General features: G+C 36.9%; 5 protein-coding genes across 6 annotated transcripts; 2 read left to right on the forward strand and 3 right to left on the reverse strand.

Annotated features, from left to right (window-relative positions):
* Nucleotides 1-4099: 4099 nt before the first annotated feature.
* On the reverse strand, nucleotides 4100-7038 carry LOC128861533 (nucleolar complex protein 3 homolog). The gene is made up of 5 exons (XM_054099734.1): nucleotides 6927-7038; nucleotides 5946-6858; nucleotides 5181-5880; nucleotides 4484-5104; nucleotides 4100-4416 (listed from the first exon to the last, which is right to left on the reverse strand). The coding sequence occupies exons 1-5, from the start codon at nucleotides 6933-6935 to the stop codon at nucleotides 4176-4178; spliced, it is 2484 nt and encodes an 827-aa protein (XP_053955709.1). The 5' UTR covers nucleotides 6936-7038; the 3' UTR covers nucleotides 4100-4175.
* Nucleotides 7039-7775: 737 nt separating this feature from the next.
* On the forward strand, nucleotides 7776-8968 carry LOC128861556 (G patch domain-containing protein 11). The gene is given in 3 exon segments (XM_054099783.1): nucleotides 7776-7992; nucleotides 8044-8511; nucleotides 8566-8968. Coding segments are annotated over 3 exon segments (819 nt in total). The 5' UTR covers nucleotides 7776-7948; the 3' UTR covers nucleotides 8873-8968.
* Nucleotides 8969-9002: 34 nt separating this feature from the next.
* LOC128861551 (serine/threonine-protein kinase 16) lies at nucleotides 9003-10438 on the reverse strand. 2 transcript variants are annotated; one of them, XM_054099767.1, is made up of 4 exons: nucleotides 10305-10438; nucleotides 10091-10241; nucleotides 9415-10009; nucleotides 9003-9354 (listed from the first exon to the last, which is right to left on the reverse strand). In XM_054099767.1, exons 2-4 carry the CDS (start codon nucleotides 10201-10203, stop codon nucleotides 9103-9105), a joined length of 960 nt encoding a protein of 319 aa, XP_053955742.1. In that variant the 5' UTR covers nucleotides 10204-10241; nucleotides 10305-10438; the 3' UTR covers nucleotides 9003-9102. The 2 variants fall into 2 exon arrangements, with proteins under 2 accessions (XP_053955742.1, XP_053955732.1); XM_054099757.1 differs by having other exon boundaries at nucleotides 9004-9354; nucleotides 10091-10438.
* A 2079-nt stretch (nucleotides 10439-12517) lies between these two features.
* LOC128861572 (tRNA-uridine aminocarboxypropyltransferase 2) lies at nucleotides 12518-14108 on the forward strand. Its single transcript, XM_054099816.1, has 2 exons — nucleotides 12518-12736; nucleotides 12802-14108. The coding sequence occupies exons 1-2, from the start codon at nucleotides 12621-12623 to the stop codon at nucleotides 13562-13564; spliced, it is 879 nt and encodes a 292-aa protein (XP_053955791.1). The 5' UTR covers nucleotides 12518-12620; the 3' UTR covers nucleotides 13565-14108.
* LOC128861583 (general odorant-binding protein 84a) lies at nucleotides 13806-14610 on the reverse strand. Its single transcript, XM_054099827.1, has 4 exons — nucleotides 14403-14610; nucleotides 14264-14325; nucleotides 13996-14122; nucleotides 13806-13922 (listed from the first exon to the last, which is right to left on the reverse strand). The coding sequence occupies exons 1-4, from the start codon at nucleotides 14608-14610 to the stop codon at nucleotides 13828-13830; spliced, it is 492 nt and encodes a 163-aa protein (XP_053955802.1). The 3' UTR covers nucleotides 13806-13827.
* Nucleotides 14611-16832: the final 2222 nt, after the last annotated feature.

Here is a 16832-nt window from a genome sequence, read left to right on the forward strand (position 1 = left end):
ATTTGGTGGTAAAAATATTGAAATATCTTTTCGCAATGTTATGGCACTAAAGAATATATCCGCATTTGCGAGTAGGACACATTTTCTGCAAAAGACGGTCCCATTCAGTGCCCGATTGTAAGGATAGCATGAAGCGCAAATCAATACATCCAAAATCCAAATAGTTATTAGTTTGAAATAAACTAATTTTTTATATCCGAACAAATCCACTTTTAATTCGTAAATTAGCAAACAGTTTTCCCCTGCATGTAAACTAATTTATATACATATGTGTTCTCCTCATACCCATGTTTCTATTTGGTACATATATATATATGTATGTGTACATGTAGTTATATTATTATAACGCTAGCTTTGTGTAGTACATAACGAATGTAATTTATATAGTTATCATAATATAGTTCATCATAGTCAACATCAATTCTATAAGTTAAGTAAAGAAATTGTAATAAAAAAGACAAAAGTAGTTTGTAAACCTTTAAGCTTAAATAAAATATGGCTAATTCGAAAAACTGTTCAGAAATAAATTATGTGCTTCTTTTGTATTTTAAGAATACCATTTTATTTTCCTTTGTATATACACAGTCTGTAATAAATTATTAGTTTAACGATATTTTATAACGTAATAAAGAATTTCACAACGGATATAGAAAATAAATCGATTTAGTTTTTCATCTTTAATTTATTTAAATAACATTTGTCGAGAATTTTTATAGTATCCCTTTATTCACTAGCTTTTCGGCAGCTTTTCAATTTGGAGTTATGAAATCCTCATAGCAGGTGCTGCATATAGGAAGTATTTCCTTGCTTACTTGCATTTACATGCACATCACCCCAACGCAGACCCACAAATGTTGATGATGATTCACATGTGTAATTTCTGTCTGCAAGATATTAATAATATTCAAAATGTACTTTTACACTTATCTCTCCGCAAATTTATTTTTATCTGCTCTGCTTATTCATTTAATAACAAAATCGAACACTTTGTTATTATGAAAAAAGTTGTTTGCGTTTATTTACTATTCACAATTCAATTCGCCTTGGAAATAATTATTTTGACACTTGTGCCAAAAAAGCAAGAACAAAATACATGTAACTTTTTGTTTTTGTACAACTGCTATTACCTTGTATAGATATGCCTTGCACAGGAGGTTAGGTAAGTAAGCAGCTTACTATAATTGAATCATGTCCGTAAACGACTTTTACTGAGGTTTCAAAAAATTATGGCAGCAATACTCATGCGAATTTCAATATTACATGTTATAATAAGCAATAGGTGGACAAAGCGTTTATGGAAATACGTTTTTTTCTGTTATATGAATGCATAATTAATAATACCTAACAAACATTTTATTAGAATGTCTACAAACCTGTTTTCTTTGCCGCAATCCATTTTATTTCGTTTTTGCCTCGACGTTTTTCTCCACCTGATCTTTCCAACGCAGAGGAGGTCTTCTTCTTCCTCTGCTACCACCAGCTGGTACCACATCGAATACTTTCAAAGCCGGAGCGTTTGTATCCATTCGGACGACATAACCCAGCTAACGTAGCCGCTGTATCTTTATCCGCTGCGCTATGCCTATGTCGTCGTAAAGCTCATACAGCTCATCGTTCCATCGTCTGCGATATTCGCCGTTGCCAACGTGCAAAGGTCCAAAAATATTGCGCAGAATCTTTCTCTCGAACACTCCAAGCGTCGCTTCATCGGATGTTGTCATCGTGCAAGCTTCTGTGCCATACGTTAGAAGGGGCATGATGAGAGTCTTGTAGAGTGCTAGTTTTGTTCGTCGAGAGGGGACTTTACTGCTCAGTTGCCTACTTAGTCCAAAGTAGCACTTGATTCTGCGTTGGCTGACATTATTATCGGTGTTAATGCTGGTTCCTAAATAAACAGGTTTTTACAATTTCGATATTATAACTGTCAACAGTGACGTGGGCGCCAATACGCGAGTCCGCCGACTGTTTGTTTGAAGACAGGAGGTACTTCGTTTTGTCCTCGTTCACCACCAGACCCATTCGCTTTGCCTCTTTATCCAGTTTGGAGAAGGAAGAACTAACAGCGCGGTTGTTAAGGCCGATGATGTCAATATCATCGGCATACGCCAGCAATTGTACGCTCTTATAAAATATTGTGCTTGAGCGATTAAGTTCTGCGGCTCGTGCGATGCTCTCCAACGTCACCCTGTCTGAAACCTCGTTTGGTATCAAACGGCTCGGAGAGGTCCTTCTCAATTCTGACGGCGCTGCTGGTATTGAGCAACGTAATCTTGCAAAGCCGTATTAGTTTTGTGGGGATACCAAATTCAGACATCCTCTTCGTGCTGTCGAATGCAGCTTTGAAATGAATGAAAAGATGGTGGGCGTCGATTCTCCTTTCGTGGGTCTTTTCCAAGATTTGGCTTTGCCGAAGTTACCTTGTAAAAATTCACATTGATTCGGTTATTGTGAATTTCACTTAGTGAGAAGCTTTAGAAAAACAAGAACAAATTTAAAAGAATTTAATTTACCGTTACAACCCTTTTTCTTCTATACCGATCAAATGGCTACCCATTTGCAAATATGTATATTGAAATACAGTTGCTAATAAAATTTCCTACTCCATCACTACTTCAAAGCCTATAAGTACCTTAGATGATAAAGTCATATATTTTCCACCACAACTAGTGGCGCCTACGAATTGCACTCATCGTATGCACTTGAAAGTTAGTTCTTTGCGGAAAAGCCTAGTAATGCCTCAATCAAAATCACAAGTTAATGAGACTAAGAAACAGCGTCAAAATCGTTTAGATGCAGAGGCTGAAGCTAGAAGTGAAGCAGCTGGGCGAGAACGTTTCGCTATGGTACAACAATTGCTGGCACTGGCAATTTCGAAAACTCTTGATGCTGGCGGATTGGAAGCGCTACAAAATATTGGCTACGAAATCGGACAAAGTGGTACTCCTGTTGGGTTACAAATGAAGGATCATCGATCTGGATTTGATACGCCAAGTGATACTTCGGGATTATCGAAAGGAGCGCGAAAACGTTTGCGACGTCGTCAGAGGGAAGCACAGCTTGCTATAACTAAGACGGTTGCGGCGAAGGCGTGCACAGGTTCCTTAACGGATAATGGCAAATCCCAAAAATCGCACATTTCACTGAACGCCGATATGACGAAATCTCTGGGCATCGAACCATCACCTCCAAACGTACCTGTACTATCAGGTATGCTTTACGAGCTGGCCGTGCAATTTTGCACTGAAATTCGCTTATTGCAAATGCTTTTCGACTCTGAATTGGATCAGAATTCGAAGGTGGCAATTAAGGATCAGCTACTTGTTGCTGAGATAACTCTTGCAAACAATAGTCCAATAACATCAGAGGCTTTCAAATTCATGCGCTCTGTAATCCTTAGCACTCTTGAAAAATATCAGAAATTGAAAAAAGCTACACCTATATTCTACAGCATGACCCATAATCACACTTACATAAATATTTTATGCGAAGACGAGTATTCATTCCAGTGTTTGAAAGATTCCACTGGCCGAATGCAAACCTTGGGCAGTGTGTGCTTGTATCCATTACGGCCAAATGCAGTTCGATTGTATTGTTATAGCGTTATTTATACAGGCATTATAAATGATCCAATGAAGTTTCTGTTGCAAGTGCGTTTGCATGCGCCAAAAATGCGGACGGATCACTGGATTGTGGCAAGCAGCAAAGTGTGCATAAAAGAAAAGGGAGAAACACAGTTTTTATTTTTAGTGGACGAACTATCGGCGCTGGCGTTGGAATATCAACATTGTAATAGGCTGTTTATCTGCTTGGAAGAAGCATCGTTCCACAACCATGGACAATTGCCGAATTTTCTTTAAGTGCTCCACATAAGTGGGTACTTTCGAAGTGGAAAGTATAATTTACTTCATATACACACATATGTTTTAAGTAAAGAACCTAAATTTTCTTTTACGAAAATAATTATACCTTTGGCATGGATTTCATAACTCTTACTTCTGAAGTTTCTCTTATATATACATAGCTTTCATGATTGAATCATGCACAGCTTTCACTGAATTATTTTAGACATATTTTCAATAAACGTCGTTAAGAAAGTTTTACCGTTTTCTTTTTCTTATTGCCATTTTTAACAAATCTTTATTAATATTCATTGCTTGCAGAATTTAAGGAAAAAACTAACAACTATTAACCAAGGCATCGTAAAAATTTAATTCGGTGCTATTTCTATGCTTCGACGTGGTTTTTGCTGTGCACTCTCCAGCTTGCAAAAGGCTCTTGCAAAGTGGTTTGAAATCAGAATTTATAAACTGGTGTTTGCCCTTTTTGATTTTTGGCTCAGCCTGCTTCGGCACCGGTATAACTGGGTTAAACGCCATGTGCGTGCTGTCGAACTGATCGTAGAGTTCATGAGACGTTCTGTGAAATAATGAAATGTAGTAAAAAATTATGAAGAAAACTTATTCAAGCCAAATTTAACACTAACAGTTTGCCGATTTCGGGTGGCAATGCTCCCTCTCCTGATGCAGGCACACCACTTGCTATGTGCATGGCCATTTTACGCACCGTTGGGTGGTAGTGACGTGAAAGCATGGTCAGCTCATACAGCGCTGTGCTTGAGGCATTGCAATACTCGGGATCCTCCAACTCAGGATTATAATTACCTGACCCTACACTAGTGTCCGTGTCAAGTAAAATATCCAAGACAGATGTCAATTGGAAAGTCGTCTTTATAGTGCCTAGTGTTGCCAAAGTGCCATGATGTAATAGATGCATGCTGAGCATTAGTAAACGTTTTATAAATGCCATTAAACGTTGCTGGCTCATATTGCGTCGCCTTTTTACTAAAACTTCTTCCAATGTGTTAAGTATAATACGAAAATCATCATGATTCTTTCCCGCATCCACTGTAAGCATATTCTTGTAGAAGTGCTGATAAAAACGTATTGGATCAATATTCAGTACTTCGCCCTGGCCGGAGAGTATGACGAAAATTGTTTTTATGCAATGTAGTTGTTCGCGATAACCGAGATCCATTTCTTCTAGGATGCGATTCAAGACATCTATGAGGTCAGAGAAGAAATCCATGTTGATCACATGTGCAAATCTGTAAGAATTAGAGCATAAAAGTATATTTTAATATGTGTATATGTATTTTAATATGTATATAAAAGTGTACGCACTCTGCTAAACCCTCCAAAATAGCGCTCAACACTTTAGATGTTGGGTCGTTTTTCAGGACACGAAAATAAATTGTAAACACCATTTTGGTTATTTCCGTGAGTTTGTAAAATTTCGTTTGTTTATTTTCTTCCGCACGTGTTTCGTCCAGCTCTCTATTCACTTCGGCCATTTTTTTTCGCCTTTTACGCTCTTTCTTTGACAAGCTCATTAATCGCTGCCGATGCGCCTCTAACTTCTTTTGTTTTAACTCGTTCTCCTTCTCTGCATCTAAATTTACATTTTTTATTTTAAGTGAAAGCAAACAAGTCAGGCATTCCACATGCACATTTGGCAGTTTTGTCTTTATGAGATGGTTTAAGCGCCTCACAATGAACAATGTCATATCCAATTTCTTATCAATGGCGAAAACTGTACGGAAACATTTATTGATTGCTTCACGCATATTCTGATAACGGCAGTTTGACATGTAGACCAGCAGTTGTGCGACATTCTGTACATAATTGAAATATGGATGCGCAACAAGTAAATCACACATACTTTGCACTGCTACTTCTGCCATTTTTATAGCCTGTGGAGTAACTCGCCCTTGGCCACGTTTATTCACCGCAGCTGTGAGTTTTTCAAGCTTTGTTAGGAATTTCTTGAATTGCTGCAACAGCGCGTTTTCATACGTCACTCGTTCCAAGGTGGCTTTGCGCACTATATTGATTTAAAATAAATGGGTATAAAATTATTGTGTTGCATTAAAAATTTCACATACTTACATGTTTGCATCTTTGTGTCGACTTGCCCAACTCGATATTCTGGCAAAATATCCTTAAATATTTCGGTCGCCGACAATATCGCCAACTTGCGTACTGTTAGAAGATTTGGCACATCAGCTGCGTTTGTCTCTTCCATCAGCTCATATAAAGCGTTGAAGTTTCGCATCTTGTCCTCTGGCTTTTCTAATAGACCTGAACAAATAATTCCAATGCGATATTTCTGCCGCTCAAGTTCTTGTTGTCGTGCGATGAGCAGATCAGTAGTGGAAATTAGTTTTTTCTCCGCCTCGGGCAAGGCGCTACCATCACAAATTTCATTAATCACGTCATCGTCGCTGTCTTCGTAGATAACATTTTCATTATTATCCTCGTCCACCTCCTCCTCCTCTTCTTCATCTGAGTTACGCTTTATTTTTGGCTTTGGTATGTAGTCTACTTCAGTACTTCGCGTTATAATTTGGCCATCCCGACTTTTTATTGGCAGCAGATTGATTTTAACTTTTTTCTTATCATTCTCTTCAACTGCCTTGGTCGTGTATGCTTTTTCTAAGCCAACAGAATCTTTCTCCTCATTAACATCGCCAGCATTTTTTCGTTTACGTTGTTTATTTATGCCCTTTTCATGCAAATATTCCAAATCATCGCCGTCCAGCATATCGGCGATGTTTTCCACCACTTCGGAAGGATCCAAATCGTCTTCATCATTGCCAAGGGGATCATTGCTATAATCAATTCTTTGTTTGCGTTTCTGGGGCAATTGTTCACGTTTTTTCGCCCGTTGTCGGAATATATTTTGTTTTCTATCCTTGGCTGCTTTCTGTTGGGCTAACTTGTGTTGTTGTTGCTTGGAGAGAGGAGTTTTCTTCGCCTTGAGATGCGCGCTCCGCTTCACAGCACTAATTTTTACTTTTTTCTGTTTATTAGATAAAAATTGTTATTAGTTTAACTTTGCAAATATTTTAGTGCTTCTTTATAACAAACCGTGACCATTTCATCTACAAAATCTACAAAGTCCTATGAAAAATATTTTATGAATCGAAAACATACACTAGAGGCGAATTCATAAATTTGCCCCGGAACCACACGTGCGTGAGAGCAAACTCACATACAATGATGCCACTTAGGCAAACTTTATAACACCCGGTTTCCGTTAGCGATTACTCACCTTCTTAGATGCATCTCTAACGAGAAATTCAGACTTACACGCTCAATATTAAGGCGCGATAAGTATCAGGAATTTTTTTTTTGTAAAATATAGTATATCCACCAAATGTTATTTTGAGGATTCAATAGATTCAACGATTGTACTTACACGAAATTTATTCTTTGATATTTTCTAGTAATTAAAAAATTCAGTCACTGATTATCATTTGTCGCGCACATTCCAGGTGCTGTTATTCCTATAGCAACAAACACCTACAGCTTTGTATAAATTCTGCTAAGTGCACACTTGTCCTAACCTTAAGAAGATTTCTTTGTACATATTATTTACATCGCGCAGAGAATATTAAAGTTAATTTGATTTGAAATGTTGGCGCATATAATAAATATTCAATCATATTTTCTTCATCACCTTTGTTTGAAAATACAAATTGAATAAATTTTCGTTTATCAAGGGAACATAAAAATGCACAAGCAAATACTTTGCAAAATGCCGTCGGCTAGTCGTCAATTTGATTTCCTACAGAAGCCAAAAACTGTGCAGGGCCAATATGCTAAAGGAGAAATCGCTGTAAACATCTCTGTTAAGAGTTTCACCACACCCCGGCAGCGGTTAGACTTCATTTTTGACAATTCACACTATTCGTAGCCTGTGAGAATTCTCTATATTTAACATTCTCTGCACAACATTCGCCTGGTTGTTGACAATTGTCGTAAAAACTCAACGCTTTGCGGTTTTGTTATATTTAATTAATAATGTAATATTAATACCCAGGTACGAAAATAGTTTTCTTACAGAAAACGATTTACAAAATATATCGCTTCAACAAACTGCATTCATTATGTCGGATGATGATGATTACATGTCGGACAAGTTTATTTCTGGGTAAGGACATTGTCGCTTCACCTATCCATGTTATTATTTTCATGCTTCCAGAGATGTTCGTCCAAGCCTAATACAACAGTCGAATAAAAAACGGCAAATAGCCATGGAACAAAGCAAAAAGGATCATATTAAACGTCAAAAGCAGGAGAGTATGGAACGTAGAGGAATAGTTAACAACAAAATATTGGAAGAGTCGTTGAATAAACCCATTGAGTAACAAAACAAAGGTTTCCAAATGCTTGCTAAAATGGGCTATAAGCGTGGACAAGCATTGGGTAAGGAAACCGCAGGTAGTAAAACCGAGACTCGACTAACCGAGCCGATTGGTATTAGCATAAAGTCCGATCGTGGTGGTTTGGGTCGTGAAACAGCGTTACGGGATTTAGCCAAGCGGCGAAGGCAGATACGAGAGCAACAGCTGCAGAATCAACTTACTGGAGGTGAAGCAGTTTCGGTGGAGGAATTTCGTAGAAGGGCGCAACAGAGAGCAGACGAGCGGTTTGCAGTTGGCGCTTTAAAGTTAACGAAATCGCGTGCTTTATTTGTCTTTATTTTAATATATTAATGTTGCAGACGCTGTCAGCTTACCTGTGAAACGTTAGATATAGAGAATAACATAAAAGAACCCGAGTTATCTTGGTTTTGGCCGGCACGCAACACAGAATTGAATGAAGAAGTAGCGGGAGAAAAGGAACCAAAAGACTCTGTGCTAACAGACGATGCCAGTACGGAAGAAGAATTCACACATGTAGAGAGACTTGAAATGCTTACTAGTTATTTGCGAACATCATACAAGTTTTGTTTTTGGTGTGGAGTGTGCTATAAAGATCAACAAGATATGACTAGCAATTGTCCGGGAAAATTGCGCGAAGATCATTAAATATTAAAATTTCAGATTAATAGTCATTTTGCAGATTTAACTTAAATATTAATATACTTTAATTGCAATAAAAATAGAAATTTACGTTAACCTAAATTTTCAAATTTCTTTGTTCCATGTATAAATACTACATTATCTTATTATAATCAAGTTTTTTTTTTTTTTTAATTTCGGTCAGAATGGCATACGAAGTGTATAAAAGTTTAACAATTGTAGTTTTTCTATTTTTGCTAAACACGTTCATCTAACTTATGTATTAAATCTTGAGTTTTTTCAATAACACTATATATAAATGGTCGTTCCATGGGATCCATACGAAGCATATATTTAATTAAATCGTGCATATCTTCTGAATATATGGAATTGTCAGGAATGTTGATGTTACCGTTCAGTACCGCCAAAGCCACACTATCACCTTTCTCATACACCGAATCAAAGGGGCAGTGGAAAAAACACGTTGCATAAAGTACGCAACCAAGACTCTGAAAAAACAAAACAAATTTATTCGAATTTTTTACATTCAAATGTCAACTGTAACCAACCCAAATATCTGTGCGTTCATCTACAGTGGAATATGACTTTACAGAAAATAACTCTGGTGCACGATACACAATTGAGCTACGTTCCTCTGCTTCGTCCTGCAGTCGCTGTGCTTCACTCTGCCCACATATTTGTAAACGCGCCTCAGTCATGGAGCCTAAATCGACAATTATCGGTTCAAAGGTGTCAGACAAACAAATATTTGCAGTCTTAAGGTCGCGATGTGCCAGCGGCACTGGCTTTGTTTCATGTATCGCTCTTACACCATTGCAGATGCCAAGGAAGACCTGTAGTATTTGCGCTTCCGACATATAATCGCCCTTGCGCGCGCGCATCTGCAAATGATCTGCCAGTGAGCCATTTTTATAGTAGGGTAGCACTATGTACAGGTCACTCGTTGTATTGATGACAATATCAGCAGATCCTTTTAGCTCATAGTCTATAACTTTGATTACGTTTTCCGAATCGATACGTTGACAATTCTCGATTTCACGCAATGCTATATTTTGGTCATCGATGCTGTGACAAGTGATGCGCTTCACCGCGTACAGTTTGTGTGTTATAGCATTTTCCGCCAAGTCTATCAAGCTAAATCCACTGAAAGATTGCCGAGTAGGTATGTTATGGTATGGGACTAACTGATCGGTTCTATTAACGTTTTTTACCGTAAAAACTTACCCCTGCGCCAGTCGATCGCGTATAATATATTTAGTGCCTTTGATGAGTACCGTCTCTTTGGAGCAGAAGAGACAACCTCTTTTCATTATTAACGTCCATCCTAAGCTGTTCATGATGTGGTGGTAGGATAGATATTTAGTTGGCGGTTGATCTAAGCAATGTGTTAGGACTTAATCGATAAATAAATTTGTAAATTTTCACTAATTATACTAACTACTGACAAAACAAACAGCAATTTTTTAAAAGAAAACAAGATAAAGTATCGAATCAGCGCAGTGCAAATGAACGCAAAATTTCGTGGTAACAAATCACTGATTTCCATTTGGTCAGCAAACAGCTGACATCAAAGCGAATTCATGTACTGATTGGCTGCTGTTCAATTAGCATTGTCAAGCACTGGCACAGGGTGTAAATGGCAAATGGTATTAACAACCTTGCAAAAAACTTCGTAGAAGATGACTTCGGTAGAGCAACAAATATTATACAATTTACATGTATTTTGCTCTTACAATTTTGTGGTTTGAATATCGCAATTGCTATGAGCATGTAAACAAGCAAAGAAGGCAGCACCTTAGAAGTAGAGGATTTGACATACCAACCATCAAATTGCAAGAAAAAACAAATCAGCTAGTATATCGCAGTCACCATGTGTCGATAACATTTTCGCGGTTGTTGCACCCAAAAAACTTGCAAGGGATAAACAATTAAGGGCTCTGTGTGATACTTGATTTTGTGGGAAAGTTGCAAAAAAAATTATACTGGTAAGAATTTGCCAGTGAGAAAAGTTGTGTTCACAGGCAGATCTTACATTAAACACATAAAAAGCAATATTTTTAAAAACCGTAGTGAAAAAGTTTGAAGAGCAACAAGAGCAACACATGCTGCAGTACTTAGATTGCAGTATAATTTACAATTTTCAATTATTTTAACTTTCTGAATTGAACGCATGAAAACTTGGTAGTTCGTACAAGTTTTATATCGGGTGTTTTTGAGAACTTAAAATGATAATATAAAACAAAAATATTGTTGGAACTAATTTTTTTATTATAATCAGCTATATGAAGTCATAGCATTTATTTTTTGAAATGCTATTTCGCATATGCCCAACGGGCTACGTATTACATGGTCCATTCCATCGATACAATTTTGACTACTTTTTCCAATAAATCTGGCAAATGGCGTCAATGGTGGCTTGAATATTGCAATAAATCCATTGTAAGCGCGCTGTATGTCAAGTTGCGCCATCTTGTTGGAACCAATTGTCGTCGATGCTTAGCTGATTAAATTTTGGAAAGAAAAATTCCCTCCATCCACAGTAACTTCATTTCGAAAGAAATAAGGACCGATGATGTCGCCATAGACAAAATTTCTTCTATGCAAAATAAATTTGCACAATTTGGAAGCTTTCTTCTGGCTTTAAATGATTCATGATGACTTACCAAATTACTTACTTCTGTTCTTAAATCCGATCCCTTGCTATAAATCAAGTTTGATTTTAATTATCTTAAAGTATTTAGAGAAATTGATTGTTCAAGAATTGGTTTTTTTCAATTTCCCCTAATTTTCGTCAGAAGTGTATAAAAGTTTAAAGATGTAAAGCCTCACCGCTGCTAGATCTCTACGTAATATTTACACATTTTATCTCAAATTGCTTAGGCGCGTAAAACTACGTTCATATGCAGTAATTAGCAATAAATTCACAAAATTATTCTACCCGTTCACATATGTCAGTTTACCTCGAAAACTGACAATCAGCTGTCAATACTGTAAAAAATTATGGCAGCAATACACTTGCGAAATTGGATATTACATTTTATAATAAGTAATAAGAGGACACGCGTTTATGACCCCTCGCTTTTTTTTCTCTTATATGAATGCATAGTTAATAATAGCCAACAAAAGTTTTAGTAGAATTATATCTACAAACCTGTTTTCTTTGCAATGGATACTTATTTAGTTTTTTATCTGATGTTTCTCTTTACATTCTTAAAAATAATTATCTATAACACAGAATTGTATGTAAAAGGGATGGTAATAATCTGTGATTATTTGTATGAGTAATCTTCCGTTTTAATGGGGATTGTGAGTTAAGTACGAAAAATCATAACCTACTTATATGTGAACGTATTATAATGCACCTTTTTCCCGCTCTCTGAGAAAATTCAATGAGATTTCGAGCTCTATTATGCTTGACTTTCCGGTGCCAAAGATTGAATTTTATAAATATTGGAACTCTGTTTTATTGTTAATTTAAGCTCATATTAGCCGTGTAATAAACGAAGACAAGAAGCATAGTTATCGATATCGGTAGTTCTCATGCAGCTAAAAAAACACCCGATGTAACGAGTATTTATATAATACAATGGGGAACATACTTCACAGAGTGTACATGCATCCATACAAAGAAAACCAGATACGAATTTTTCGGGTACCTTGCCTGCGAACAGCTGGTCTTGTATCCAGTGTCAGTTTTGCAACTTTTACAGTTAGCATATAAAATTGGGTGTATTAAAAGTTCTTATAATTTACAATGGATTTTAATAATATTAGTAGGCCCCAGAATTTGCTATTAGAGGAATGTTGTGAAGATTTATTTGGCATACGCTTAGATCCACCAGATCGGCGCGATAAATGTGATAAGTGCAAGTAAGTTTTCATATACATTGAGCTGGGCGCACGTTTCATTAAATTAAATGTATTTCCTCTCGCAGACGGCCAGCTGTGGTTTGTTGGTGTCCATCATTGCCAAATCCTCCACTGGACATCAAGTCCTCCATCGTTATATTGCAACATCCTGCTGAGGAAAAACGCTCACTGCGCACGGCTTTAATGTTACAACTTGGAGTAACACCGGGCAAATGTGTGGTATACAAAGGCAAACGCTTTCCATCGCCAAAAAATCAAACCGAACTAGAACCAATACTGAATTCACCCAATGCTTTGTTGCTCTATCCCAGTAAAGATTCTGTGCCTATAGAATGTGTAAAAATGTTGAAAACCTCAATGGAGGGCACACAAATTGAAAAAGATCCTTTCACATTAGTGCTAATTGATGGCACCTGGCCCCAGGCGAAAGCTATATATGCCAGCAGTCCCATGTTGCATCGCATGCGGCAAATTAAACTTATAGCAGCCGGCAATAGTGATTACATCATTCGCACACAACCCACCGAAGGTTGCCTTAGTACGTTAGAAACTGCGGCGCAAGCATTGTCCGTTCTAGAGCAACGTCCTGAGCTACGCCAATTGCTGGTACGCCCACTGCATACGTTATGTCAATATCAGCTAGACAATGGTGCTGTAGAACATCACTCGAAAGAATTTCGCATTAAAAACCAGCAGTATCCTAAACAAATTGGCAAGCGTCTTAATCGTTTGCTTAATTATAGTACAATTTGTCGGCCGGAGGCGACGGAGCAGAATATGTTGAATAGAATGGAACCAAAATTACAACAGCAGCAGCAAGGGACGTGAGAATAGGCAAATTGTGATTACATATGCGATATGTAGCTCATAATGCATTTAAAACGTTTTATATTGCTAGTATGTAAAGTAAAATAGTTTGAATTTATTGTAATCTTTAAGGTGTATAGGTGGATGCTGAAATGATAGTAAATCGATTTCTTTAGAAAGCGCGCTAAAAAAAATCGAAATTTCTTTTTAGTCAAATGTACTCTACTCGCTAGATCTCTTGTAATAAGCAGCTTAATTTCCGTTGCGGATGCGTTTGCTTACATTCAAACAGTTGTGTTGTTGCGCGCATTTTCCAAAACGCTTTTCATCAAACACTTGGCAATAGCATAAGTGCGTACGCATGCATTCACTTCGTTTTCTGTAATTTGGGGAGGAAATTATATATTTTTACATTGTATACAAGGTAGTTGTAAAAACGATTGCTGCCTTACTAGCTTCTGATTCACAAAACTGAACTGAACTTGTCGTTATTGGCATTATATTTTGCATTATTAAGTCCGTATTTAACTGCCAGTCTTTTATCAACCCCAATTTCTCAAAGAAACACCGTATGAAGCACTGAAGAAGAAAAAGAGACGCAGTTTATAAACTAGAGTTATTGATCAACAAATAATTTATGTGCTATATGTGCAGAATTGTGCTTATATTATATATATTTATGTATCTATAATATTTGTAAATAAGTAACTGTCATTTTACCATGCCCGTTTTATCCGTGGTATCTGACAATTCGCCGGTCGTATTAAATTGCACAATGTGCTCTACATAAAGAAGTAGAAGAAGAAGAATGTAAAGTACACAATCGGAGGATTTGAAAAGCTAAAAGGCATAAACTTACCCATTGGTACCGAAAAGCTGGCATTGCATATTTGCATCACTTCTTCAACATCAATGACGCTGCTATTATTCCCAATTGCCACTTGTTCCTTGTGTTGTACGTATATATCACCATTATCCTTGGCGCGCTTCTGAGTTGCTACCAGATTTTTACAACAACACAGTACTAACAGAAATATAAGCCTATTGAATGCATTACTTTTGGCCATTTTCATTCAAAGCAAACTGTAAATGTATACGCATGTAAAGCTTTAGAACTCGGAAGTGCGATTACATACAAATGTGAGAAAACACAGCCGTTTTATATAGTGCCACGGAAAGTTCAAATAAGTATAGATAATTTGGAGAAGTTTTTTATTGAAGTAGGTAAATGAGTTCAATTAATTTATTTAATTACATTTAAATTGAAAATACAATTGCTGCGCTACAAATAGCTATTAAGTCGATCGAATCTAAAAATAGTGAAATGTAAGGTAACATTAAATGTCACTACGAAAGGCAATGAAGTCCACATTATGGAAGCGACTCGTATTTATAATATATACGGTCAAGGGCTTGCTCTTAAGCAGCATTTAAAAAAATATAAACATACATATATAGTATGCTGAAATTTGTATGCTGTTAAAATAATATGACATTTAACCATTGTTGGGGCGTTTTTAATTAGGAATTTGAAATATTCTAAGACCTAGCTTGAGAAGTTCCTCAAGTTAAGAAGTGTCAACTTAACCCTCCGTTGGACACCTTTTTTGAAACCTTCGGTTGAGCACCCGGGTTGGCTAGACCCCTATGTATTTACATGAAATTGTATGGGAATAGTAGCAAATACGCTACATTTATAATTCATTTTTAAGTATCGCAGGTATATGTTTTAAATTTCTTACCTTTTCATGGGTTTTGGCTAACTACAGAAGCAAAAATAATCACTGAAAATATTTTGGTTTGTAAAAACAGGATTTTTTGTTTTGTTCTTTATTTTGACTCATTTCGAAGAAGTTTGAAAAAAAAGTTGATTACAATGAAATTTATGGTAAAATATGATATGATATTTATCTATGGATTCGGTGGAAGCAAGCAAGCAAAACATGTATAAGAGATTTTTAAATGCAGTTGATATACTTGATTTTTGCATCCATACAATAGAAACGAGTTTTTCGACGCAGCTTTTCGCCTCCTTGTAGCCAATCCCGACAATCCCTCTTCGCTGAGAGTGTATCGGCTCCGGTTAGTTGCTTGACTACAATATTCCCAGGGATAGTAATTGGTGTGTTGAAAAATGTTTCCATAGCCAAACGAGTAGTGAATTGAGAAATAACGGCTGGATTATTCATACGATTTTCGATGTTCTCAAGGACCAAGGTGTTCGATAAGTCGTCAAAAACTTCAGTTTGTTTTGTATTTGCAAGGAATTGGATGGGCTCAGACCCGAAGTGCCCAACTGAAGGTGTAAAAGATTATATCCATAAATCGATAGAAAATAAAGTTTTAGGAAGCTACATGGAAGCTCAAGTCGTTCGCTTTAATAGAATATGTTAAATTCACGTCCAAAGTCGAAAAACCCAGTCTGGTCAGACCCACGTGCCCACGAAGGGTTAAATTATGGAATTATTTCGACTTTTGGACCAATATTGCGTTGATTAGCGGTGGAGACATAAATACGTAAGGCCTGTATGAGCTTTCCAGGCATGCAATTGCCTTCTTATGCATCGTGTTGTGATATTTATGGTATCATGCCTCATAAGTCCTTCGATGTGGAGGTGATGCTACAACGACCTGAAACAGAAGTGCGTCCCACAACCACAACAACCTTACGGCGTACATAGTACCGCGCTCTGGCTCGACTGCGTGTTGTGCCTCCACCATTTATCGCGTTCCTTCGATGCTTTGAAAAGTTAATAAACCTAACGGATATCCGTCATTTGGAAGACCTATTTGTCTGCTTAATTTCTTGCATTGGGATTTCATCGGTCGAGCGTAATTTCACGTCACCTAATTAACGGAAAACTTATTTGAAATATTTACCTTTTCAAACGCCTTATTCACCTCAGTATAGCTCCAGAGTGCGTGCAACACCCACCGTTGGACAATTTTCTTTATTAAACAAAACAGCTATTATTTAAATATTTATTTATTTACGTTCTGCTTTACATACAAAGCACTCTAAAGTTGTTGCATAACAAATAAGTGCATGCATTTCATGTGCGCTTGGTACCGGGTGCCCATTAAGACCATCTACAAATTTTGAATTTAACGCAATTGTGTTTGTATAGGTTATTCAGCGTTGTCGTAACGGGGCACCCCTAACATACATAAATAGTTTCTGTCTGCAGACAAAATGCGTTACTATTTACTTACTAAATCTAGGAAAATATTTAGATTAGCAAGGTTACTTTTCTAGATTGTCACAAAAAAAAAGTTATATTAATTTGAG

The sequence above is a fragment of the Anastrepha ludens genome, chromosome 2 (assembly GCF_028408465.1).
Source record: "Anastrepha ludens isolate Willacy chromosome 2, idAnaLude1.1, whole genome shotgun sequence".
NCBI lineage: Eukaryota > Metazoa > Arthropoda > Insecta > Diptera > Tephritidae > Anastrepha > Anastrepha ludens.

Bases quoted from the DNA above. Each gene is read 5' to 3' on its own strand.
- LOC128861533 (XM_054099734.1), bottom strand. The intron at 5,105-5,180 runs GTGCGTACACTT...TAATTCTTACAG, and splicing joins ATTTTGGAGGGTTTAGCAGA to ATTTGCACATGTGATCAACA. The intron at 4,417-4,483 runs GTTAGTGTTAAA...ATTATTTCACAG, and splicing joins CCACCCGAAATCGGCAAACT to AACGTCTCATGAACTCTACG.
- LOC128861551 (XM_054099767.1), bottom strand. From the start codon at position 10,203: ATGAACAGCTTAGGATGGACGTTAATAATGAAAAGAGGTTGTCTCTTC. The intron at 10,010-10,090 runs GTAAGTTTTTAC...GCAATCTTTCAG, and splicing joins CGCGATCGACTGGCGCAGGG to TGGATTTAGCTTGATAGACT. The intron at 9,355-9,414 runs GTTGGTTACAGT...TTGTTTTTTCAG, and splicing joins ATGAACGCACAGATATTTGG to AGTCTTGGTTGCGTACTTTA.
- LOC128861572 (XM_054099816.1), top strand. From the start codon at position 12,621: ATGGATTTTAATAATATTAGTAGGCCCCAGAATTTGCTATTAGAGGAA. The intron at 12,737-12,801 runs GTAAGTTTTCAT...TTCCTCTCGCAG, and splicing joins GATAAATGTGATAAGTGCAA to ACGGCCAGCTGTGGTTTGTT.
- LOC128861583 (XM_054099827.1), bottom strand. From the start codon at position 14,610: ATGGCCAAAAGTAATGCATTCAATAGGCTTATATTTCTGTTAGTACTG. The intron at 14,123-14,263 runs GTAAAATGACAG...TTTCTTCTTCAG, and splicing joins CCACGGATAAAACGGGCATG to TGCTTCATACGGTGTTTCTT. The intron at 13,923-13,995 runs GTAAGGCAGCAA...CCCAAATTACAG, and splicing joins GTTTTGTGAATCAGAAGCTA to AAAACGAAGTGAATGCATGC.